A 27,820-nucleotide genomic window follows, 5' to 3' on the forward strand; every position below is an offset into this window, starting at 1 on the left:
AAGTAGTTCGCCTCACCAAGGACTTGACTCAAGTGAAAGGCAAGGCGAAGCAAACCCAACTTCATCAAGATAACACCGTCAAGGGAGTGAAGAAGCTTGATGAAGGACAAGCCGTGGTTTGCTATGTGTGCCACAAGGAAGGCCACAAGTCCTATGAGTGCAAGGTGAAGAATGGGGGAGGAGAAAAGAAGAAAGAGAAAAAGCAAACAAGCAAGCTCTCCAACACCTACACCAACAAGGTGGACAAGAAAGCCTCCACACCTTATCTCTTGAAGAAGAAGAAAAATGACAAGGTGGTGGCCATCAAGGTGAACAAGCAAGCCAACAATGGGGTCAAACGCTTTTGGGTGCCAAAGGAAATCATTTCCAACATGAAAAGCACCAAGAAGGTTTGGATCCCGAGAGGAAAGTGAGAAGTCCAATGGACTTTGGGGAATTTGGAGACTTGGCAAAGTATGGGTGCATTTCATGGGGTGCATCATGTTGGACAAAGTTATTGCCAAGTGGGTTAGTGAATACTATGGACCCAAATTCCCCTTCCCATGTCAGGTAACTAGATTTCATTTACTTCATTTGGTATTAGATTTTCCTACAATTGGTATCTTTAAGCATCTAGTTATCTTCCATGCCTATGTTTGCATTTACATGTTTAAATCATTTGCCTTGCATACAATAGGTATATCATATGGTAGGCTTGCTCGGTTTCATTCTTAGCCCTTGGAGCAAACCTACATGGTTTAAAATTGTTTAGAAGCACGGCACATAGCTTGACTTACAATTATTTATTTAATATGTGCCAAAGTCCATATTGTAGATAATTTCTCCCAAGTATCATCTTTCAAGTGGTATTTTGATTCTAAAATCAATGTGCATGAGGACTACAAGTATTCCACGCTTGCATGCACAAATTTAGGGGGAGGATTATCTACAAGATGGATGCTTTGGGACTAACACCTTTTCAAGTTTATCATGTGTGTAGTAGTCTCATTGTAAGGAAAATGGAGTCCCCGGAGATAAGCATCGTTCTTCATTTGGTATCATCATGTTGACTCCATTTTGATATTTATATGCTTTCTCCATACATTATATAGATTAAACTCATTTGTGCAATAATTTGCCAATTATGCATATGCTTTGCCCTCTATCATATGTATGCATATATTTAGGGGAAGCTTAGTCTATATAATGTGAGAGTCAAATTTTGTGTTCTATCCAATTCTACATACAAAGGATCACAAAGTTTGACCCTCCCTTGTGCTACTAATGTCTTCCTTTTCAGTGTTTGATGCCAAAGGGGGAGAATTTGGAGGACCAAAGGCAAGCATTAAGTTAATGTATACAAATGGTAATGGTCCGAGAAAGGGAGGATAGTGGATTATGGATTAGTCTAAGTAATAAGGAGAATTTATAGGAAGCAAGACTTTAATCCATAATGCCACATGGGGACATTTGCAAGGGCAAGTTAGGTCTTAAATTGGTATCATAGTCTTTCAAGTAGTATCTCTTAGCATCATATAACCTTGCCCCTTGCATTGCATCCTAGCAAGAAGATAGTTTTTAAATTCAAAATTTTTTATTATTTGCTTGCTTTGGTCATGTTGTCATCAATCACCAAAAAGGGGGAGATTGTAAGGAAAATGGACCCTTGGTCCATTTACTTTGGATTTTGGTGTTTGATGACCAACACAACCAAATTGGACTAATGAATTTTGCAAGTATTTGTTTTGTAGTCCAATAGGGTGCAAGACGTGACTTAGACAAAGGCGACGTGATGATCCAATGATCAACACCTCAAGCAAGACCTTAGGAGCACAAGAGAAGACCCAAGAAATCAAGCAAAGTCCAAGCATGAAGATAGGAACCAAGCCGTACGCAAGATCGCGAAGAAACGAGCTCGCAGAGGCGACCGGACGCTGGACCGGACGCTGAAAGCGCGACCGGACGCTGGACCGGTGGCTCAGCAGACAAGCGACCGGACGCAAGGACCGGATGCTGGCGGCAACCGACCGGACGCAGGAACACAACGTCCGATCGAGTACAGAGAGGTTCCAGGCGCGCGAAACTGCGACCGGACGCGTCCGGTGGTAGGCGACCGGACGCTGGCAGCGTCCGATCGGTAGTTCGCGGCTGCAATGGTCGGGACGACCGGACGCGTCCGGTCAGGACGATTCAGCGTCCGGTTAGTAGCAGATTTGCGGGAGTTCGACCCCAACGGCTACTTTCTCAGTGGGGCTTATAAATACAACCCCCAACCGACCATTTGGCAAGTGTGGAGCTGAGGAAACATACCAAGGGTGTTGATACACCATTTTAGTGATCTCCACTTGCATAGTGCTTAGTGTTTCATCAGGTGATTAGCGTAGGTGCTTTGTGAAGTGCTTAGGTTGATTAGACCACCGCTTATGCGCTTGCTCTAGGTGTATGCCTAGTGTTTAGTGAGGTTTGCATACCTCTTGCCACCCCGTGCTTGCGAGCACAAGAGTTGTACATCGGAGGGGCTTGAAGTCTTGCGAGATCGCACCAACATCGGAGGGGCCGAAAGCTTGATAGTGAAGACGGCGGGGAGCATCCGGGAGAGGCTTGCCAGAAGGCACATTGGAGACCCACTTGTGCGTGGGGAAGGCCCGAGGCTATCCACGGAGTTACCCGACCGGGAGCTTGGCCCTTGCGAGGGATTCCTTGCGAGGGGCTCCAACGAGGACTAGGGGGAAGCTTGCGCGCTTCTCGATACCTCGGTAAAAATACCGGAGTCGTCGACGGGAGTTTGCACATCTCTACCTTGCTCTTTAAGCTTCCGCATTTACATTGATCATATTATTATCATTTACGGTAGAGATAGCAACACGCTAGCAAAACCGTTGTTGCACATCTAGATAGATTATCTTTTGCATATGTTTTGCTAGAGGGAGAAAAAGAGGCCATAGTTTGGAGTTAGATTTTTAAGTTACCTAATTAACCCCCCCTCTTAGGTGTCCACGTGTCCTACATAGGGTTCGGTTCGGTTCGGTTTCTTGGTACTTCGGTTCGGTATGGCATAGAAACCGAAGCCGAAACCGAACATCGAACTTCACAGAAATAGAAACCGAAACCGAACCGAAAAACCGAACTACCGACTATTCGATTCGGTTTCAGTTCGGTTCGGTTCGATGTTCGGTTTTCGGTAAAAAAGCGGCCAGGGTGACATACATACCAATATATACGCTCTTTTTGACCTGCTATATACGTTATCTTTTGCCCTGTTCACTGATAAGACATGGCTGAAAGTACTGTTGGCTGATTTGTTGTGTGAAAAAATACTGTTCGTTGAATAAAAAAATACGGCTTATAAGCCAAGCGAACAGGACATCTGTCTACATTATATATATATATATATATATATATATATATATATATATATATATATATATATATATATATATATATATATATATATATATATATAAGAGAACTACTACCCTGTAGCTAGCTATAAAATAACTTATTCTGTAGCCACTTTGAGTTACGATAATTACTACGTTAATTTACGAGATTATAGTAACTCCTTACTAAGCGGTTCACTATAACGTTATAGTAAATATCCCTGTGTTATAGTAACTCAACTATCATAAATATGTATTGACATTATCGTAAATGGAGGTGGCTACATAATAACTTATTTTGTGGCTATCTACTGAATATACTTATATATATATATATATATATATATATATATATATATATATATATATATATATATATATATATATATATATATATATATATATATATATATATATATATATATATATTCGTCCACGCATTTTCTCCATCACCTCCTTTATTTTCGATGCCTTGTAGAGAGAACCATCTCAGATCTGGACGCTTGCATTTGCAATTTTGCATGCGTGCAGGCAGCCATCTATCTAGAAAGCCTGGCGCGGTCAGAGTTGATTGAGAGAGTTGTGGCTGCACGAGAGCAGCAAGCCAGCCCGGGCGAGCTGCTGTCTGTCTATCTGTATGATCATATCCAGGCTGACCAGGCACCAGTATCCATCGGCCGCGGCCGCGGCGGGCGGCCGGTCACTCACGCCACGCCAACCAGCCGCATGCGCCGCACGATGGAAACGTGGGCTAGCAGGCTGTGCAGCCAACAAAATAATGAGCAAAATCGGTAAAAAAAAAACAGTTGCGACCGCCGCAGCTCGCAGATGTTGACCGCCGACCGGGATCTGGTACACCCAGCCCTGGTGCTTGCCTTGGGGTCCGTCTTGGCGGAAGCTGACCTCTGCGCTCCTGATTCCGCCGACTTCGCCGCGCCTGGAGGTGTGCCTGGCCGTTGAATCATCCGGCCCCTTCATCGTCCGCGCGCGGCGCACGGGATGCGAGAGAAGAGCTCCCAGCCATGGACGAGCTCGAGCGCGAGGTACATCTTCGAGTGGGTGAGCGAAAGCCATGGACGGACGAGCAGCCAGCCACCATGGACGAGCTCCCAGCCAACATCTCGAGTGGGTGAGCTCCAGCCACGGACGAACGAATAGCCAGCCACCAAGGATGAGATCCCAGCCACCATCTTCGAGTGGGTGAGCTCCAGTCAAGGACGGACGACCTCCCAGCCACCACGGACGGACGAACTGACGAGCTCCACGGACGGATGAACGGACGAGCTCCACGGACGAAAGTCTCGAGAGCGGCGGGATGCGGGTTCAGCGGCCGGCACAGAAGGAAAGGGTGAGCGGACTCATCCAGATGCTAGCGCAAGCCAGGCTTAGCTAAAACGGCCCTCCCTCGCGTTCCCAGCAAGCCACCATGGAGGAGCTTTTTTTTTTGGCTTAGCTGAGTCTGACAAAAAGCCCAAGCGACCACGGCCCAACTAAGTTGGGTAGACATGGACCAAATATTACGACGAGGAGTCGGCCACAACCTCCCTCTCTTCCCTTCACCGCACGCCACACGACGCCGCACGACCTCTCTTCCGTTTGAACCCCTGGAAGCGGCGAGGAGTTGAGCCGCACCAGGTACACCTGTCCAGACAAGGACATGCACGTCTGCTCAGTCCGCAAGGACCGAGGGGACAGCCATCTCGGAGCAGGCACCATCCCTACGCCACACTGCAGACAAGACAGGACCGCCAGGCGGTGATGATAGGTACGATAACCACCGTCTGAATACGGCCCGATGGGACGAGCGTACGACCCCACCCATTACGGGATGGGGCTCACGATAGCAACCTTGACTTTCAAGGTTGTCCAAGCCAACGAAGGCCACGACCCAGAGCTTGAGATCGTGGCCACCGGCTCTACGACCAGCAAGACTACCAACTCCCGTATGACGAACACGGGAGATCAGGAGGCCAAGACAGAGACCACGTCGCATAGGACAACTGGCGAACCACCATCGTGCCAATAGTGTCGTTACGACCGTCACAACAGCACCACACCACCCCATACCGCGACGTGGGCACAAGATCATGACAACAACCATGCCCGAACATGCGCTACACCAAGACAAGACGAACTTCCTTGCCGGTCAAGATAGCTAGTTTTATTCCCTCAGGCTCATGACCACTCGGTCGGGAGAACTATCTCTTTGTATATGGCCTGGCCCTGAACTCTATATAAGAGCAGCCAAGGCACCCCTCCAAGTATCTCTAGATCATCTAGCTCATAGATTTCCACTCATCTACCTCATTCACCCTTCTTGCATACCCCATTGTAAGAACTTCATAGCATTCAACCGAGGAACACGCACTCGATCTTCTCTGAGACTGGTCATAGGGCTCCGGCCTAAACCAGTATAATTCCTTGTGTCTTTTGGATGCAACCATCGTCTTCCTGTAGCAGCGCGTGACATTCATACAAATTCATTAGTCGGTCGACAAAACACCGACAGTTGGCGCACCAGGTAGGGGTCAGTCACACACTTTCTTTGTTGAGAAGGAAGCAATGGCTCCTCACACCATTGACGGACTCGCCCACGGAACAGTCCTCGGTGGCCGTATCCGTCATGGGAACCCCGAGTTCGCCAACGTCGACAAGCCAACGCCCACGTTCGCCTTTGGCCCCAACTAGGTCTTCTATTCTGGAGTCCTGGACTCCGAGGCCTATGGCAGACACGCTCTCGGAAATGGCCTCCAGAGGCCGCATCCCAGAGTTTACCTACGTAGGGGGACGCACCCTCTGTCATCTCTAGCCATGGTCAAGACTTCCGCCCAGGAAACCCAAGGCCCATGGCTCACGACAAACTCACCCGTGGAATGGCCCTTGGCGGCCACATCCACTTGGGAAACCATGAGTTCACCCGTATCGACGGGCTAACGCCCGTTGCAAGCTTCTACCCTATACAGGCTCTCCACGCCAGAAGTTTGGATGTCGCGGTAGGATCACGCCTTGAGAAGCGTCTTCGCCACCGGTGGGATGCAGTGGATCAAGGTGCATACGAGCGATGAAACCATCCACCGCCACGTGGTGTCATCGCAAGTGACCAAACGGCTGACCGACATCGCGCCTCGCAAGGTCAAGTCCGGAGCCCAGGTCAAGCTGTGCACATCGGATTGGTCGTCCGCCATGTCATTACGAACTGTCTACTCTCACACGGAGGTGTGTGCATCCAAGGACGCGTGTCCTCCGAACGCGCACCACGCCGTACTAAGCAGATTGCGCCACGACACATTCAGAACCTGCATCCACAACAACAGGTCCCACCAACTCTCCATCATGGACAGCAACCATAGCCAGAAGCAGAGAAGCAATGACCGCTACGCCGTCATGGCACGAGGTCTCAGGCATCGAGACTCTCGAGCCCTCATGACCAAGGACTTCCCTAGGTCAAACACGAAGAAACCATCCGCAGAGGCCGACGAGCCCGCCTAGGACATGTATAAAATAGCAATGAACTAAAAGAAAGTAGTGATTTTCAAATGGAGACTAATTACATACCTTTTGGAAACCCCAAACACTTAAGCCCAAGGTGATCACAAGCAACTCTTTATTCTATATTACAATGGTGGACTAGACTAAAGGTGGAAAGTATAGCAACAGTGGAGAATGCTTCTTCTTGCCTCATAGGTTTGTAAAAGGAGATCGTCATCGTCGTGCCCGACAGAGAGGAAGAAGGAGGAGGCCGGGCCCGACGGAGAGGAAGAGGAAGAAGAAGATTCCGGCGAGGAGGTCCTGGCGTCGGAGATGACAAGCCCGCCGACGTCCCTTGCCCAATTCCCCAACTCCGGTGGGGTTAGAAGAGAAGGGGATCAGGGAGGTAGGCTGGCCAAGCGGTGGGGGCGGCGTGACGGCGGCGTTAGGGTCCTGGTGGCGGCGAAGGCGGCCAGGCCATGTCGGGGCGGGGAAGAAGGGTGACATTGTGAGCGTTTTGCTAGAGCTCGGCGACCGCGGAGCTCCGGCGAAACCGTAGAACGCCGCGAGGCGGTGTGCGGCGGCGGGGGCGAGAACGAGGAGGAGGGTGGGATCGAGGGGCGGGGGCAGGAGGTGGGCAGCGCAGCCGCTAGCCGAGGACGGTGGGTGAGGAAGGCAGAGGTGGACGCGCGAGGTAGAAGATGAATAGGAGCCAGGTTGTGCGATTCCCCAATCGCGCAACCGGACACACTTTAACTCTCTCCTACCAGATGCATGCGCCTGGCTTCTTCTTTTATAGTCGCTCGAGGAGCATTATGGAGCGTTTTGAATTATTTGCCTTTATTGTTGTCTGGACATCTGGACAGTGCTGCGCTCTTCAATAATTGTCCTGACTATAGTGGCACATCCATTATTGCCCTTTCATATTCCTTTTGCGTTGCCTTTTGGTGCCGGTTGTTTTCACGTGGCCTTTCAGATGACTTCTTAATATGGTCTTCCATGCTTGAATGTTTTTTATAATTTGAAGACCAAATACATGTCAAAATATTTTTATAATTTAATTGAATTCTGATCTCGTGGAAGTGTGTGTAAAAGGAGGTCGTCGCCGTCATACTAAATGCATCCACCTGGCTTTTTCCTTTTATAGCCGCTTGAGTTGCCCTTCAATAGTTGTCTCGGCTATACTGACATATCTATTATTGCCCTTGCATATTCCTTTTTCATTGTCTTCCATGTTCTTTCTAGATGACTCTTTTGTATAGACTTCCATGCTACAAATATCAATTAAGTTATAAAAATATTTCTTAACATTTATTTGGTCTTCAAATTATAAAAATATTCTGGTGTGCATTTGGTCTAGCAATTAGGGCACCCGCAATGGGGTAGGAACGGGGTAAGAAGCATTTAATGCAGCCTTACTACCTGAAGGATACATCATTGTGGGGACATGCAGCAACAAATGCCAGGTAGTAGGACTGTTTCCGGCAATGAGGAAATAAACAACAATATTTGCACAGTATTTCTTGTCGTCTTGTTTATTTGGGTTTGTTTGGCTGATAATTCATGGCTGAGAGTACTATTGGGCCTTATTTAGATCACCTCCAAATTCCAAGTTTTTTCACTCTCTCTCCATCGCATCAATTTTTAGACGTATGCATGGAACATTAAATGTAGGTAAAAAAAATAACTAATTGTACAGTTTGGTTGTAAATCACGAGACGAATCTTTTGAGCCTAGTTAGTCCATGATCGGACAAAGTTTGTCAAATACAAACGAAACGTGCTACAGTGTCCAGATTACAAAAAATTGCAATCTAAACAAGGCCTTGGCTGGTTTGGTGTAAAAGAAAAATAATGTTCGTTGGCTGATAAATCATGGCTTATAAGTATAGTTGGTCGTTTCCTGCCGTTGTACTCTAGCAATTGCTCCTTCCTGTTGGTGCCACTTCTTCGTCTACATTTTCCTGCCGTTGTTGCTCCTTCTTCATCTACGGAAAGCTTCTCTCTCTCGCGGGAAGGGTCGCAGGAGGTTGGGGTATCTCACATTATTTTCTTTTGCGGGCCCGACCTTATATAGGATAGACATTGATCCGTTCGGCTTATCCCATATTCGGCTTGTTTAACTTCTTTTTTTAGTCGGAACAGTGTTTTTCTCTCACAATAATTCAGCTAGAACAGTGTTTTCAGCCAGTTTCAGCTAAAATTCTACCAGCCGAACGAGGCCATTGTGCACCGGGTAGATCACACTACTTCCGCCTGTTCCTTGGACCCACGTTATTACGAGTCCGGTAGTATACATTGCGTTGCGCCTGCTCTTATGCTATCTCCAACAACAACACCCAAAATACAAGACTAATTTGTCATTTGGGTAGTGATACAACCAAAAGGTTCAATACCTATTCGACATCTTCTCCAACACCAAGATCTAAAAGAGAATCTTTCTGTAAATGAGTTTTCAGGAGCGAGGATGTTCATATTTGGATTGTGTCTCTCAGACAACCCAAAATAGGTCTTCCGTATAGGTACTCTGTTGGAGGCTGATTTTAGGTCTCTTGCTATCTATTTTAGGTTTGAGTGCCCATATAGATGCCTTGTTGGAGATAGTCTTAGGAAGCAGCAGGCAGCTTGACAGCACAAGTGTCTTGACGACTAGAGAGCAAGATCAACACATGGTCACATGGAATGGCATACAAATGTTACATATATGCAGCGCAGCCTTATCACGGGAGAAAAAAATTCTACCAAAACATGCAAGATTGGACGATGAAAGCCACTGCAACACCTGCTCCAACTCATGGCTCTCCGTAGATAGCATCCAGCGTGACTTGGCCAAGCAACCACTGTGAAAAACCCACTGGACCTGAGCATCGGGACAACGTACGGATCCGAACAACTCCGGCATGGATCCGAGCAGCCATGCGCGGAAGCACCATCATCCCCCATTGCTGCCGGTCATAGAGACCGAGAGGAGGCACAGGCACTCCACGCGGCTAGGTCGCCGCCTATATATGACAACTATGGAGTGAGTGACTTGGGACCTGCAACTACTGGAAGGCAAGTTCTATATATCTGCAGAATCCAAAATTTGTTTTTGTTCATATTAGTTTGTTTTTAAACTTTATTAGCAACAAATTGTCCTAAATGATATGTTTTTATGATCGGAGGGAATACTTGGTACTTGTAAACCGGTAGCATTGACCGGAGGACCGGGAGTACCGAGAAAATTCAGGTGACCTTTTGCGTTCCATTTATGTTCATTTGCGTTGCACCATAAACTGATCTGAACATGAGCTGAATTCACAGGAACAAAATTTATGTTTCAGTAATTTATTCACAACAGAATGGAACAAAGTTAATTTAAGTTCCATTCACGGGAAACATTGGATTCATGAAGAACTCATGGACATGCACAAAGTCTGCAAAAGCAGTCTGAAACAAGATGATGTCAGATGCCTGACGTCATGAAATGGCACGCAGCGCAGGAGGCCAAGCAATGTTCCCCGACCCCATCTTCTACATCTACAAATTCTATATCTACCTGGATGCCCCATCCATGGCGGGCGGCGGGCCGGCGGCTACTACTGCCTACCAGCCATGAGTCAGCGAGCTAGTATCCATGCGCAATGCAAGCCTCCCAGAAGAGCCTGTTGCTCTCGGTCGTATGGCCGGGTCCGGCCACAACAGCAGCCGCCCCGCCCTCCGCCGCCGCGGCCGCCTGCGGCCGCGCGCAACCCCCACCGCTGGCACTGCCCGCAGCGTCCTGCACCATCCGGCGCCACCACGGGACGGACATTCTGCTGTCGACTTCTTCGTTCTCGTCAGCCTCCACGTCGACCACGTCGCCGTGTGCGCCACGGCCGTCGTCGTCGTCGACGCTAGCAGCGTCGACGCGACTTTTATCGCCACCGGCGCAGCTGCAGGACTCGGCGTCGTCCTCGGCGTAGGCAGCTGCCACCGATGGACGACGGTCCCCTACTGTGGAGGCCGACACGGGGGCGTCGAACTCCGAGTCGCCGGTGGCTTCTTGCGGCGCGGCGGCGGGTGGCGCCGGCGCGGGAGCGGGAGAAGCAAGCTTCGGGCTGGGTATGGGATGATGTGTGCAGTTGTCCATGGCGCCGCAGAACGCCGGAATGACGACGGGGGCGGTGCGGCTGGCGAAAACGGTAGTCAGCAATATTTAAAGGAAGCTGCTGCGTCACCGTGTCGAATTTGGACTGCAGCTCTAAGTTTCGTCTGTATCTCTGTTCTCTATCTATAACAGCTCTAATAAAGGTTTTAGCTTTTGGAATTGGACTTAGTCGGTGTGTTTTGTTCTTTCTTATTAGAGATTAGAGAGTATTTCCAATTTTCTCCCCAAAAGGTTACGGTTTTGGAGGCATGTGTCGGCTGATGTGTAAAGCCTAAAGCAGGGCCATTTAACTTTGCGTGCATTATTTAGTAACAAAGAAAACTTTTTCTCTAAGCTGGATAGATATGCTTATACCTCATTACATACATGTTGTGTTAGAAGGAAAATAATTATTGCTTGTTCTGAGTCATAGACTCATAGGGTAGGCTTAAAACCATGTAATTAAAATCAAATTGATCCATGTTTCCAAAGAAATCATATATATTTTCTACTTGAGCGGAGGTAAAACTTGCAAATGGCCACGGGAATGTAGGGGGGACGTGTTCGTTGTAGGGGCATTGAGGAAAACGTAGTCTATCTTCCCATGATACTCCATATTGCCGTCAACAAAGTCATCTAGTCCCTCTGGGCACTGGCGGAGCCACGTGGAGGGCAAACTAGGCCAGGTCCCTGCCTCTGCTAATAGTCCTATATCTTCCGCTAATATCTATAGAAAAGCAGCTGGCATTCGATGTGAAAACAGGTCCAGCTGATGGAAAGTGAAGAGAAAACATAATTTAGTAGTCCTGATAACTTGAAAGACTTGATAATTGATATATGACACAATATGATGCATTAATTTCAACATGATCTTATTGAACAATTTGGGCCCCGGTTGTTTAGTCCCATGCTCTGCCACTGCCTCTAGGGCGGTGATCTCATCGTTAATGTCCTCCATAGCACCCCAGGGGATGGTTGGAGTTGGAGGTGTTTCACTACACATGAGGGAGGCAATCGATGGAGGAGACCTGATAGGTGGCTAACTTGCTTGTATTCATTATTGTTAGGAGCAGATGGGACATCAAAATGGTGAATGGGAAGTCATTGATGTGGATCTCCATTATCGGGTAGGTTGGCACGAGAGCACGAATGATGTATAGTGTGGGGGCATGGGGAGGAGACAGGGGCTAGGTATGGTTTGGAGGTCTGGGGTTGCACTCGAGGCGATGAGGTTCAGTAGGGTAAAGGCGGTGGCAAAGGCTAGGGGCATGATGAGCGGAGGGAGGGGGCTAGGAGGGATAACAACGCATGGTGTAGCCAGAGATAAAGCTGATTGGAGGAAAGACATGGTAGGAGGGGCAGCAATGATGTCATTAATTAGGTTCGAGACATGATGTGCCTAGCCGAGGACATGTCGATTTGTGGCACGGGGAGCAAAAGGGGAGAGGGGGCTGAGGCAGATGTCAGATTGAAAAGATACACATATAGCCTGGTTTAGATTGCCTCAAAATTCCAAGTTTTTTCACTATATCTTTATCACATCAATTTTTGGACGCATGTATGGAGCATTAAATGTAGGTAAAAAAATAACTAATTGTACAGTTTGGTTGTCAATCACGAGACGAATCTTTTGAGCCTAGTTAGTCCATGATCAGACAAAGTTTGTTAAATACAAACGAAACGTGCTACAGTGTCCAGATTGCAAAAATTTGCAATCTAAACCAGGCCATACTCCCTCTGTCCCGACTTAATTGTCGTTTTCGGTTTTCGTGCCATAAGTTTAACTCGATTTGTAGAAAATACTAGCAACATTTGTATCTCTAAATAAATTTATTAAAAAACTAGATTCAAAAATCTTTTCGATGATACTAATTATGTATCATAAATAATAATATTTTTTAATATATATTTTGTTAAAGTTGTTTCTTGGAAAGCGAGAACGACAGATATTAGATATTATGGGACGGAGAGAGTATTCTTTTGTTTGCCACCGATGGTTAATAGTCCAGGTGGTTGTCAAATCCTATGAGAGTTGTGTCTCGGCGAGCTACCGTTGTAGCTAAGACTAGTAGTAACTCTCAAGGGCGGAGTTAGGTAGGCATTGAAGTCACCGTTACTTGCTACATTGGCGCATTGTGCAGGGTGGCATATAGAAGGAGCTAGACCGTTACCCGTGACATTAGCGCGAAGCACATAATGCTAAGGCGCGACTAGCTAGCGACTTTGTGGCAGAAGGTAGGAAAAAGAAACCGCAGCTACTAAAAGCAGGCTACCGATCTAGTCTGGGATGGTAAGGCCTGATCGTTTGAATTTATCAGTCGGTTTATCAGTTAGAATCTACAGTATTTTTTTCTCACAACAAAACAGCTTCAGCTGACTTATCAGCCGGCTTTAATACTAGCCGAACAGATCCTTCTCGTACCGCTACTCAAAAGTCTTTTTTAAAGCAAAAAAAAGTCGACCATCAAGAGGAATGGGATAGTATAGTAGCTATGCATGATGATGATGTATTCTTGTCCAACACTGTTTTGCTTCTTTACAGTATATATATATATATATATATATATATATATATATATATATATATATATATATATATATATATATATATGACAACCCATGTCATCTCATACACCGATATACATGTGTCTATATATATAGGAGAATATATTCAGTAGCCAGCTACAAAATAAGTTATTCTGTAGCTACCTCCATTTACGATAATTTTATATACTAATTTACGATAATGTCAATACATATTTACGATAGTTGGGTTACTATGACACATGGGGATATTTACCATAACGTTATAGTAAACCACTTAGTAAGGAGTTACTATAATATCATAAATTAACATAGTAATTATCATAACTCTAAGTGGCTACAGAATAAGTTATTTTGTAGCCAGCTACAGGGTAGTATATATATATATATATATATATATATATATATATATATATATATATATATATATATATATATATATATATATATATATATATAACTTATTCCGTGGCCACTTTGAGTTATGATAGTTACTATGCTAATTTAAGAGACTACAGTAATTCCTTACTAAGTGATTTACTATAACATTATGGTAAATATCACCGTAAGTTATAGTAACATGAGTATCGTAAACGCATATTCATGTTATCGTAAATTGGTATAAATATTATCGTAAATCAAGGTGACTATAGAATAAGTTATCCTATGGCCAGCTACAGAATAGCCTTACCATCTATATATATATATATATATATATATATATATATATATATATATATATATATATATATATATATATATATAAAGAGAGAGAGAGAGAGAGTATAATAACGGTTTTTTTGACCTCCTATGTTATCTTTGGGGACGTCTTTCTTCTCCAACTCGGTCGGTCTACATGCATATGGTTTCGTCCACGCATTTTCTCCGTCATCTTCTTTTCGATGCCTTGTAGAACCATGCATCGTCTCGTTCAGTAGCGTGTTCGTTTACTCATATATGATCGTAGATTATAAGCTGAAATAGTATTTTTCTCACACACCAAACCAACCAAGAGTAAATAATCCACGATCCTTTACGTCTGCCGAACAGGCTGCACCGTACAGTGTACACTGTACGGTCTCTGGACGATTGCATTTGCACCGTACACTGTACTACTACTCCAACGACGTGCATACAAACGCAAAGGGCCAAGGGCCAAGGTCGGCGGTCGGTGTCGGTGTCGGTGTCGGTGTCGCTCCCCTCTTCTAGAAGCCTGAGGCCTGAGGCCTGAGGCGGTCAGAGTTGAGAGTAGAGTTGCGGCTGCACGAGCAGCTGCTGTCTGTCTCTAGCTCTGTCTATCCAGGCAGGAGTATCCATCGGCCGGTCACTCACGCCACACGCCACGCGAACCGGCCGCTGCACTGCGCATGCACTCGCACTCAGCCCACCGGAATAAAAAAAAGGAAAAGGAAAGTCTGTGGCGCCCACTTTTTTTTTAGGGCTGCCTGGTGCCTGCGGCGCCCACCAGCTCACGAACACGAAACCACCACCTCCTCCCTCCGGTCCGACTAGACGAGTACGTACACGTCACGTCGGCGCTCGGCAGCGAGCGAGCACGAGCAGGGCCGGACTCAGATTCGGTGACTTGCTGTCACGACTCGGTCTAACAAAGAAGGGCCCACAAGGGAAGCGCATCAGGAAGCCTAACAAACGAGTCCAAGGCCCAAAGTGGCGCAAATGATTCAAGCCCAGCTGTGTCTGCTGGAGCACGGCGATGCCATTGTAACGGAACGCCTTAGGGGCCCTTTGGAGCGCTTCGTGTACCAGATTCTAGAAGAGAATCACTCCCCCGCCCGCTGCTAAACGTTACGGCCCTTTGGTTCGAAGGAATGGCAAAGGAATTTTGGAGGATTGAGATTCCTATGGTTTTATTTCTATGGAGCTCTTTGGTTTATCGGAGAAACAAAGGAATAAATCCTTAGGATTCCATTCATGTGGCCTCGTTTGACAGAAAACAAAAAATGAGATCGAAGCTCTTGAAAACTTTCCTAGCGCGAAAAGGACAGCTCGCGCGCCTCACGCCCTCGCTCGTCTCCCGCTCGCTCGATTCGCTTCGCGCTTGTGTCTTTCAGAACATTTACAGCCCAGTCGAAACAGAACGTTTCCCCAATCCCCATCGCAAGCCAAGGGGCAACAGCGGCCGCCCCATCGCCGGGACGGCTGACGGACACCGTCGTCGGCACAGGCGATGGCCGCGCCATCCCCGGTTGAGGCGTCATCGGCGCCGTCACCTCTGCACGAGACGGCGCGAGGTCCTTCCCATCGCAGACCATCGAGTCGGCCTGCCTCAACGTCGGCGATCCAATCCGTCGGAACCCATCTCCGGCCACCTAGTCCGGCACTCGCAGCGACAACGCCATATGGAATCGTGCATCCGCGAGCTCCTCCGTCATCCAGGTACTTTCCTTTTCCCCATCTGCAAGTGCGTTATTCTTCCCCATCAAAAGCGAGTCGGAGGCGGAGCTCCCCATGCGACCGCACGGCATCCTGAGGACGAGGCCCCAGCGGCAGCTGCTGCCGCCACGCCGCTCGCCCTAGCCCTGCTCCGCGCCCGCGCCGCTCGCCGCAGCCCTAACCATGCCGCGCACCGGCGTTGCCATGCCGTGCCGCTCGCCATACCCAGCAGGCCACCACAGCGCCACTCGCTAGCAGGTTGTAGCCATGGAAGAGGAGGATTTGGGGGTGGGGGATGGTTGCGGCGAGCAGACAAGAGGCGCAACAGCAAGTGCCGCTGGCCACGGGCTTGGCCGGGCTGTTACTAGCGTCGGGAGCCTGCAGCTACAAGAAGCAGAATGAACTGATGCAAAGTAGTTTGTTCTACCATATTTTATATGCCTAAATCATATAACATACTTTATTTTATTGCAAGGGTACTGATGCCGTGGAAAGGATCCACTCAGATTAATGTGGTTGATCAACGCACTTTGTCTGATAAACAACAACACCACTCCCAATCACAATGGTCTGATTATGCTGACGATGAGCATTGGTCTACAGAAAATACCCAGGAACTAGATGATGCTTTTTCTCATTTCAGATGCACCAGTACCCTGCCTATAATTTATAGTTGTATATTCCTGATGAAACAGAGTCTATGTAATCTTCTGAACTGCAGTGAATTTGGGGACCACAAAGAGAGCCAGATGGAGTCACCAAATGAAACTATTCCTTATTGATCTTTTAAAAGAACATGATGTGCCGGGTTTCAGAACACATAATGCTTGGAGTAAGGACGCATGGACAAACATTGTTCGTCGCGTGAATGCAAAGTTTGGTACATCATATTCTGTTAACCAAGTCAAACAGCAGGAGCAAGACTTGAAGAAAGCATACCAAGTCAAACAACAGGAGCAAAGTTGCACGTCATCCTGCAGGTCGTCATGCCGAAGGGAGAACCTGTCAAGGCATGGACCATTATGCAAGCAAAGCAAAGAATGTGTTAGTTCCATCAACACAAACAACACAAGTGGCTGACACATATGACTCACCATCTCCAACGTTAAATGCTCCGGGTGAATCAGATCTACAGTTTCATCTTGATGAAGAGACAGAGGAGGCAAACTTTGATTTTTCGCAGCCTTCATCTAATCATGTCCATCAGCCACAAGCTGCACCTACCTCCACACACATGCATAGAGAGGCATCTGATTCTCGACGTGGTAATAAGAAACAAAAGAGCAAAGTTGTTCTCTCGGATGATGGATTTCATGAGAGATACCTAAAACTGAAGAAGGAAGAAATAGATCAATTTGCTGCTATTGAGGAGAAAAAATTGGAGGATCCATACAGCATCAACAAGTGTGTCAGTATGGTTGAACGCTTACAGGGTCTATAGATGGGAGAAATATTGGTGGCAGCCGACATCTTCAAATGCAAGGAGAACAGGGAAGTATTCTTATCATTTTCTACCGATGAATTACGGTTGGCTTGGCTTAAAAGGGAAATTGGGCGTGCGCAAACAAACCTTCAGGATTTGTTTCAGGATTAGAGAGATGCCAAGATGTACTTTTGCATTAGACTGAGAGCTTTTGGTAAACTTGGTTGTAGCTAGTTGCTCTTTTGGTGTATATACCATGACAGTGAGGGGTAAAAAAGTAGAGTGCTATCTCATGGATTTTATTTAGAGAGATGCAAGTAGAATACTAGAATATATTAAGTTGCTAATTTGGAGTACAAGGGCTACAATGACCCTGAATTTAATATCACTATATACAATGGTACTAAGGCCTTCGTGCTATGTAACGAGCCCACATCCTTCGTGCTATGTCGTCTCGCTTTTGATTCTCAGCTTCTCTAGCGTTATTGAATGCTTGTATGTCACCATTGTAGTTCAGATCTCCATCTGGCACATCAACAATCTGGTTTGCATCAATTTCAACATTGGAGGTACATGGCCACAACATATCTCCGTTGTGTAGGCGTATGAAGTTGTGTAGAACACAACAAGCAACTGATATGTCTTTATTAGCCGGGTAGTGTGCACCAGTTTTCAGAATAGGAAACCTCATTTTTAATATGCCAATTGCCCGCTCAATATGGTTCCTTAGCTGTGCATGTCGAAGATTGAACAATTCTTTGTAATCTCGAGGCTTTTGCTTAGCTCTTCCTTGTTCCTTTAAATGATATCTTGTTCCACGATATGGCGCAAGAAATTGTGTTGTGTTTGCATAACCTGCATCTACTAGAAAAAATTTACCAGGAGGTACTTCAAAGCCATGGTTAAGTGCATCATGTAGAACCCTTGCATCTGAAGCTGATCCCTCCCAACCGGCATGAACATGTACAAATTTTAGATCGAAGTCACATGCTACCATAACATTCTGAGATAGTGTTTGCTTTCTATTCTGATATGGTTCTTGGTGATCTAGTGGAAGTATCATTGGTATATGAGTCCCATCAATACAGCCAACACAATCCTACAGAAATAAAAAAAAATAACATTATTTATATGGTATATTGTCTTTAAGTAGTTTGTTTGAACGTATGAAATTTAAGAAAACAATCAAGTGCATTTGTTCATACCTAAAAGAAGGGGTGGAATTTTGGTTTTCGCAAAATCTGGTGCGAGTGTAGCAAAGGTGGGCGTATATATACACATGTAAGCTGTGTAATTGCATCAAGCACTGCTCCAAAATGACGACTAATTGTTTCTCCACTGTGCTGAAACTCATATTGCAAGGTCTCATTACTTGCATTTTTTGCTAGTGCATATAAGAATATAGCAACCTTCTCTTCTACTGAGATCCTTGAATCATCAAGTAGTTGCTTCTCATGCAACTTATTGACCAAAGCTTGGAAAACACCAACTTCCATTCTGAAGTTCCTTTTACTTAGGCTCTCATGGCCTGTTAAGATTTCTTGAACACGCTCAGCTCCTGACAGTTTTGATGTATGTATAGGTTTTTTTACTAGATGATGGCTTTGATGAATCTTCTATGGTAGGGAGAACAAATAACATGAATTCATCTTCATTTTGTGATCGGCGTCGATAGTTTGGATCCATGACTAACACAGTGGAAAACCAAGTAGGGTACTCAAATATGTTGCAGATTCACTATAAACAGATGGCTACCACCTGGTATTCGAGATGTGAAATAACAAATAAATGTCACTAGCAAGATTGACGTGTACAGAACAAAAACAAAATTATGAGATTCATGACTCACCGTATGAAGTATCTGGTCAGAGCTCTTAAAGAGTTTGGAGGTGAGCTCGTTGTGTTTGGAGATGAACTGTGTGCTTGGAGATGAACAGGATGTGGTTTGTACAGGCGCGTGTGCATATAGGCGCATCACTTCCCTCTCTGCAGTAGGAGGCCACCGGGCCCAGGCGCACAGGGCACGGCCGCCGTCTGGACTTCGATCGATTCACGGTCCCGGCGCGGGCCAACAGCAGGGGCGGTCGGCGGAGCGGCAGCGGGCCAACGGCGGGGCGGTCGGTGGAGCAGCGCGGGCGTGAAGGAAGGAATGGACCCAGCGGATCGCGCGCGTCGCCGGCGTGCAGCTATGGAGGACCGGAGGGCGGCCGGCCGAGCGGGTGAGCGGCGCGGGCGCGTGGGGCAGAGCCACCGTGCGAGCGTGATTGGAGGCTGGGAGTGCGCCGTCACTGCTCTGCTACTGCTAGTCTGCTTGCCCTATCTCCTAAGGCCATCGGCTGTGCGTCATGAATGGGCCAAGCCGCCAAATTGAGAACGGGCCAATTTAATTCAAATTGAGAGCAACACGCTGTACAATTCCTTTGGTTTTCCTGAGTTGTTGCCAAAGGGCTTCCAAGTCCATATTCCTATGTTTCTAATTCCATAGGATTGGAGAAGTGGTGCACTTCATTCCTATAATTTTCCTTTTCCTATCCTTTTTCTACCCTCCAATCCAAAGGAGGCCTACAAAAAAATGACCCAACTTCCTCATGAAATTCAAGTAAATCACTCTATCTATTTGGTATACAAGCGAGAGAGCCGGAAAAAACTGCTCTCCTAGATTCTCTCTAGCTCCCTATTATATTTTGGTGGGGATCAACTGAGAATCAATTCTCTGCTGATCCCCACCCTGCTCCCTCCTAAGAATCCAGTGAAATCACTCCATCGGAGAATAAGGAGCAGAGCTGAAGAATCCGGGAGCGGAGCTCTCTCAAACGGGGCCTTAGGCTCCGTTCGTTTGGGGCAATTCGACGCTAGGAACAATTCCATCTCTGGAAAGCTAATATAAATGAAAATAACGATCCGGCCCGGAATTTTTCCTGGGTGTCATTCCTAAAGAAGCGAACAGGGCCTTAAAGAGAGAGGAGAGGGGAATTAGAACATGCCTTGGTTATTGTCGGCAACAGGCGGCGAGTTGCGGCTCGAGATCGCCGGCGACACTGATTCCACCATACTTGTATCATATTCGTAAATCCAATTCTAAACTCGATATCGTGATCATCGTTGCACTCAGTAGTGTAACATCTGTAGTCATCCAAATCCTGGCGCACAAACACCGCACGCGTCTGCAAGTTACTATGAAGGTTGAGGACCAGCCTGCGTTGATTCTCAACAAGTTGGATGAGCAATCGAAGGGGATCTTTGAGAGCAACCGGCGTATGCACGACGTCCATGAATCGATGGCGAAGCTCAAAGTGACCAAGGTCGATTTCGAGCGCTGGCGCCCCCAAGTCGATGGCTGGGTCACCGATCTACATGACTGTGTCGATAACCTTCGTCGACGGCTCGACGCGCTTCAATCTACCCCTACTATGGTTGTTCCCCATCTCGATGAACCGGGATCCGCTTCAATCAAGGTGCCGGGGTCTGCACATCTAGACCTATCCTCTTCGAAGGCGGCACCTAGGCACTATGTTGAACCCCATCACCAGAGTGATGGTTCAGGGGTCGTCTATACCCTCAAACCACCTCTGGTCAAAGGTACGAAGCCTGGTTCCTCAGTTCCACATGCGCTGCGCGATCATGCGGTATCGATCGGCCGGTCACTCACATGGTCATGCTACACGCCACGTGAACCAGCCGCTGCGCTGCACGATGGAAACGTGAGTGTAAGTGCAATCAAGCTCTAAGTGGGTTTTGGTGATGTTGACCACATAATTAAAGGACTAATGGCTTTGACAAGTGTTTGACAGGATATCTTTAACCGTGGATGAAAAGAAACAAAGGAGGAGATTCCTCAACTTGAATCGATGGCTTGCAATGGCTCTAAGAGCTATGTTAATTCATTTTATATTTTGAAATTGAGTCATAGGACAAGTCACTATCAATGGGGATACTAATGGTGTGTTGGGTGGAACCAAGTGCTCAAAACTCCATCTTCAACTCAAATAATCCCAGCCACAAAAAGTCAACCGAGCTGAATTCTTATCTGCTCTGGCCTACGCGGAACCTCCGTGCTTAGTCGCGGAACCTCCACGCTCAAGCACGGAGGCTCCGAGGTCTATCTGACTAGACCATTTTGTGGGTGATGTGGGTGGTATTTATACCATACCCCTTCGCCCCAACGGTCATCTTCTTCCTCATTCACTCAGACTCGAACTGAAGCTCTCTCTCTCTCCCAAAGTTGGTGCTCCCAACTCCCTTGCTCAAATCTTTGTGATTCCTTGAGGGATTTGGCTCTAAAGAGTGAGAAAGCTCAAGAAGATCCCTATCCTCCGGTCTTGTGCACTTGGTGAAGCCCTAGCCGCTTGGTGCATTCGTTACTCTTGGAGCTTGGCTCCTAGATGGCTAGCGGTCATCCGATAGCTCCCAATCTGCTGTGGTTGAGCACCGGGAAGTTTGTATTACCCTTTGTGACTTAGTGGAACCCTCTAACCTATTGCCTTGGAGATAGGTTGGAGAAGAGGAACGAGTTGAAAGAGACTCCATAGCCTTTGTGGCTAACCTCAACAACGTGGATGTAAACAAGTCTTTGTGGCGAGTTGAACCACAGGATAAATCCTTGTGTTCACTATGATTGCTATTGTTGTTGCTATTACTTGTGATTTGGTTTGATTTTTAGGGTTTGCATCCGATCTACAAATTCCTCATCTTCTAGGTGCAACCGACTGTTTGGATAGGTCAACATTGTGGCAGAACCGTCAGAAATAACACACTTACAGAGGCGCTCATCTTCCACCATACACTAAGCACCCTGAAAGCAAGCTACAATGGGCGGTATCCGTCGGGCACACCCCATGGGAGAACCCGAAAGATCCACATTTTCCCTCAAGGATCCAATAATGAGAACGAGTTACAATACTTAATACATTTCATACATCCAGAGTTCTTAGAAATTCATTATTACATTGCCAAATGTCAGTGTGCGGAATATTAGCAGTGAAATGTAAATAAACATCTAACGACAGGGAACAAGGATCCGTCTGTGCCCACCAGAAGAATCCTTCACACAATGGTACTCCTCAAGCATTACCTGCAACAGGGGTAAATAAACCCTGAGTACACAATGTACTTAGAAGACTTATCCGACTAGTGGGAATAATTTCCCGACTCCAAGGGATATGCAAAGCTTTATGGTTTGATGGGTTTCTTTTGTAGAAAGTAATACTAATAGTGAGTCCTTATTTATGTTATTATTAGGAGCCATGATTAATTTATTATCTAGCCATTCTATATAAGCACCTATTCTACTTTCAAGCAAGAGTTGAGCAATCAGTTCCATTTCATCACCTTTCATCTTTCAGTTCTTACTACGATGCTAAACCATAGACAAGCCATACCAGAACGCCAGTGATTCGTGAATCAATGCCTCAAGCTGGGTACCCCAAAAACACATACCCTACTTGTACCCCAGGAACAAGCAGGACCAACCCATCAACCTCCTGTCATGGGGTTAGGTCCCCATGCAAACTTGGACTCCAAGCCCTCGCTTCTAAGTCCTAGACTTAGTGCGGTGCAAGGACCTCCACCATCCCCGCCTCCAATCAGTCGGTCTGGAAAGAGCCAGAATCCACGACAAGAGAGCAACAAGTCTTCCCTGCGCCCATACCCAAGTATGTGCTCGGGATAATAAATCTATGACTTGCCTAGAGCTCAATGCAACGGTTGGTCCTTAATCGACACAGACAGGGAAAAAATATAACCAAGCTATGCCCTGTTAGCTGCAGGACACAACCTTTTACACCCATCAATACCCAAACCATATCTCTACCCAGTCACCATTTTTCCTTTCCACCATTTTATCATGAATGATCATAATTATCACCTATGGCAAGTAACGATAGGTTACTCGCGCTACCGAAATCCTGAGCATAGCAGCTACTCGACCTATACTAGTAGGACTCATAGGTAGATGTATTTATGCATGTAGTTTCCATAAAATACCTAAAACATTAATGCACATCATATATATATTCAATGATCATAAAATATGGGTTATGCACCGGGGCTTGCCTTGGGTAGGCGGTGGGTCAACAAAGTCAACACCAAAAGGCTCTAGGGCTCCCTCTTGCATGAGGATCTCCTCCTTGTACTCCTCAATGATCTCTTCGTAATCCTGTTCGTCCACGGGCACGAACTCTACTAACTCGTGATCTACATGCATGAAATGATGATACAACACTTAGTAATATGACAACAGCAGCTCTTAAAATAAAATACATCTATTTAGTTACTAAGCTAGTCCTACCGACTAAGGTGCTAAGTTACCTACTGTCACCACTAACAAGTATGAAGCATGACATATATTATCTTAGGAACTAAAGGTATTCTTACTCTTAATATCGGTTTACTTTATATACGATAAAACAAGGGTACTAGCTAGTCTATTTATTGACCTACCCTAGTGCTATAAAAATTACAGTGAGTACATAATAATCTAATGAACCTATTGTAAAAATTCTATGACTTAATCTATCATCCATTTGCCACAATAATTTCTACAAATATTAATCTACATAATACTAAGCTCTCTAATTTGAATTTATGAACCTATGAGTATCATAGCTAACTATAAACTAACTACACCAACAGATAGATAGCATTTTTGTGAACCTAACAAATTTTGTTTTACTATTTTTGGACATCTATAAGATTTACTACAATTTATTAAAGTTCAGCTCAAAACTAAATTGAATAAGCATTTATCACCTTACTAGAAAATGGAAAACTCAATTCTACCACGCGGCCCAACGCAAGCGGCTCAACCCAATTCAGCGCAATGCGTGCGCACGCGGCGCACGGCGCGGCCCACGTGGGGGCGCGGCCTAGCCGGGCGACAACAGCCCGCGACGGGGAGGCCCGCGCGTCCCGGCTATTTTGCGAAAACGGACCTGACCTAACGGAGAATCACACTGAGACCAAAGACACTATTCCTACAGTCACCCACTTCGCAGATAAACCCTCGGAACAACATGTCTTCGCAACGACTACACCCTCGGCCTCCCACGCGCGCACCGACACTGGCACAGGGTGGTTACACCAGCTAGACCAGCCCTTCCCTGCCCTAACTACGGAGCCGATACCTACCTAGGAGTTAACGTGAAGCACTGGGCGAAGGAAGCATGATCTGGGACGCCACAGCAAGGCCGAACCACAGTGGTGGAGATCCTGCAACCACGGCGGTGGTGTTTCGGTGAGTTACAACAATGCCGGAGAAATTAGGATGGCTAGTGAGCTCAAGGAATTCACCACGGAACCAATCGAGGCGGTGGTTCGATCGGAGATGGCCCGAGTCGAGCTAGCCGCGTGCGCACGGACGGTGTGGTAGCACACGGTGGTGGCAAGGCTACGTCAGGGGAGGCTAGGTGGCGGTAGTGATTCGACAAAGGTGTGCAGGGTGATTAGCAAGTGAAGGCAAAGCTAGCGGTGCAAGGAATTGATACGAGCAGCACTGGATATGGAGCATGCCTTTGATGTAGACCAACAAGGTCTTATTGACCTGACGGAACAACAACTCCAAATTGGAGCACGGCACGGCGAGGCTCGCTTCAAGGTGGGGTCGGGTGGCTGGCTGGCTACTCAGCGGAGCCAAGGACAAGGTTAATTGGATTGGGGTGGCTCCACCACGGTGAATTTAGAGGAGCAGGTACGGCGACCATGGCGCTAGAGAAACGGGGAAGACATGCATGGCGTGGCTTGTTGCTGCCGTGGCGGGACGTGGCCGTCACTTCGGTGCTCAATCGTGTACGACTACAGGCGAGGGGGAAATGGCCAACGCGCACAGGACGGTGGGCCGCACGGCCATAAACCACAAGCCGACGACGGTGGCTCGGCCCTGCGCCGCAGTGGCATGGCACCGATCAGCGTAGCGTCGCATCGAGCATGATGTGATGGTAAGGGCAGGTGGCCAGGCGATGTGTGGGTAGAGCCAAGCATGGTCACGAGCGCACAGTACTACCGACGAGCTCGAGGCGGCAGCGTGGCCAGGCGGACACGACGGCGATGGCAGAGCGCACGTAGGCGACCTCGCACAAGCGGTCACGGCCAGCAGCAGCGGGGTGTCGCAACGCGTGGAGTTAGCGACACGGCGAAGTGGCGGCAGTGGGCTAGCCAGGGCAGCGGGCCCGCGGCGACGGCAGTGGTGGCCGAGCGGCCAGGTCGCCGGGCGCGGCGTGCATGCATGCGCGAGCGTGAGCGCGAGCCAGGGCGTGGCAACGGGTGACAGTGGCCCGTAGCGCGGGACCAACGGTAGGCCCAGTTAGCGCGGTGGCGCGCGTGCGCGTCGGTGGCCGGTGCGGCAACGTCGAGTGCCGAGCACGGTGATCGTGCCCCAACGCAGAAACCGTGTTGTGCACGCTTTTTAAAGTGGTCCTAAAATCCAACTCGATGCTCCAATTGCTAAACCAGTTTTTCTACACTCAAGAGGGTATGTTAAACTACTGAAACAAGCCCTAATACCCTACCATTGCTTAACCCAAATTTCCTACAAAAATTGTCGAACTTAGCTTCGTCGAACTATTTTCCGACTTACAAAAATTGACTAAGTTCTTGTCGGTTTCGCGTCGAGTTCGATTTCCAAGCTATCAAATATGCTAGCTAGCGAATTCCATTCTCGAGCGCAAGTATTTCACTGCCACCTACGAAGTTTGTACCATAAACTTTATTAAAGTGTCGGGTATGCGTCCTATAGCATTTTCGTTCAATAAAAATTCATTTAGAACCCTAAGTGATATAACGCGACATGAAACATAACATTCGTTTCGCGTTTCCGATGAACGTTTCGAGCCACAGATATTGATTTACACTCTATAATTCATACACTATCATATAAACATGATACACATGCAATGTTTTAGCAAAAATTGTACAGTGTAACACCGAGGGTGTTACAAACATACTCTCCAGGAAGGCTGGTATTACATTCGATCTATTTTTCATTCGTTAAATTCCGCATTAGATCGATTTTATACTCTGATCCCCGAAGGTTCCACGCTCAGTCCTGAAACCTTCGCGCCCCGGAACCTCCACGCTCAAACCCGGAGGTTCCGCGTTCTGACTGTTTTTATAAGTTGATTAAATTTCAGAAAAAGATCTATTCACCCCTCCCCTCTAGACCAGTTGCTAGATCATTTCAATTGGTATCGGAGCTAAGTTTCCTCGTGATAGCACTTAACCGTGTGAGGAAATAGCAAGTCCTAGAGAAAGGGTACCGGAGGAAGATGGAGAGGACCGCTTTGAGGATGTTCTTAGTGAAGAGGAATCTAAAGCTCCTGAGGATGATGCCACAGCAGCGCTTGAGCGACTTTCAAAGGTCAAGCTTGGTGCTAAGGGATTCTCCAAGGGAGACAAGCAAAGAGACAGGAACAAGAACAAAGAGAAGAAAAAATACAAAGCAAGAAGAAAGGTGCAATCAAGTCCACGACCAAGCAGCAAGTCGGAGAATGGAGATGATGATGATGAGTACTATGCTCAAAGGCTACCCAAAAGAACACTCAAGTCTAACACTAAGAGATCATATTCAAGCGTATCATTTAAGTATGATTCCGTAAATTTACCTAGGCCCTGTTTAGTTACCTCCCAAAACGCCAAATTTTTCAAGATTCCCCGTCACATCGAATCTTTGGACGCATGCATGAAGCATTAAATATAAATAAAAAATAAAACTAATTACACAGTTCAGACGAAATCCACGAGACGAATCTTTTAAGCCTAATTAGACTATAATTGGACACTGTTTGCCAAATAACAACGAAAACGCTACAGTGTCCATTTCGCCAAATTTTTCGGAACTAAACCGGCCCCTACTAACACTCACATCAACATACCCACGGACAAGTTACCCTAATTTAATTGGACCAACTTTGCCAAGCGAAAGCATACGATGAAGATTCGTCTTATTGGACTCTATCCGGAGACGTGGAATATGATCGACCCCTGCCCAACTCGCTGGCCGCCGGCGTGACGTGACGTCTAGCTCTAGCCGCACCGGGGGGAGGTGGCGGTTTCGTGAGATGGTTGGCGCCGCAGCCCGCGCAGGCAGGAGAGCAACCCCCACAGACTTTTCTTTCCTTTTTTTTTCATTCCGATGCGCAGCGCAGCGGCTGCCGGTTGGCGTGGCGTGTGGCGCGTGAGTGACCGGCCCTGCCGCCCGCCCGCCGCGCCGGGCGATGGATATGATACTGCTGCCCAGATAGAGACAGACAGCAGCTCGTGCAGCCGCAACTCTCTCAACTTCTAGAAGAGCGCCACCGATCGAACCCCTCTGGGCCCTTGCGTTTGTACGTACTGTAGTGTATGCCCAGCGGAGTAGTACAGCATACACTGCACAACTTTTTTTGTTTTTTCAACAGAAAGAGTGTAGTAGTCGTGTGTGTATGATACTCGTATGCCTTTCTAGATAGATACGAAATCATTTGCGCGTACGTAGACCGAGCAGGTCAAAAAGACAGGTATATATTGGTGTATTTGTATGTATATGCTTATATTT

General features: G+C 47.0%; 1 protein-coding gene and 2 pseudogenes across 1 annotated transcript; 1 reads left to right on the plus strand and 2 right to left on the minus strand.

Annotated features, from left to right (window-relative positions):
- Window positions 1-10,207: 10,207 nt before the first annotated feature.
- Window positions 10,208-10,937, minus strand: LOC136515357 (uncharacterized). The gene has a single exon (XM_066508974.1). The coding sequence runs from the start codon at window positions 10,935-10,937 to the stop codon at window positions 10,434-10,436; it is 504 nt and encodes a 167-aa protein (XP_066365071.1). The 3' UTR covers window positions 10,208-10,433.
- A 5,417-nt stretch (window positions 10,938-16,354) lies between these two features.
- On the plus strand, window positions 16,355-17,466 carry LOC136515358 (L10-interacting MYB domain-containing protein-like; annotated as a pseudogene).
- A 232-nt stretch (window positions 17,467-17,698) lies between these two features.
- On the minus strand, window positions 17,699-19,270 carry LOC136515359 (protein ALP1-like; annotated as a pseudogene).
- Between the last annotated feature and the right edge of the window lie 8,550 nt (window positions 19,271-27,820).

The sequence above is a fragment of the Miscanthus floridulus genome, chromosome 17 (genome assembly GCF_019320115.1).
Source record: "Miscanthus floridulus cultivar M001 chromosome 17, ASM1932011v1, whole genome shotgun sequence".
Lineage (NCBI taxonomy): Eukaryota > Viridiplantae > Streptophyta > Magnoliopsida > Poales > Poaceae > Miscanthus > Miscanthus floridulus.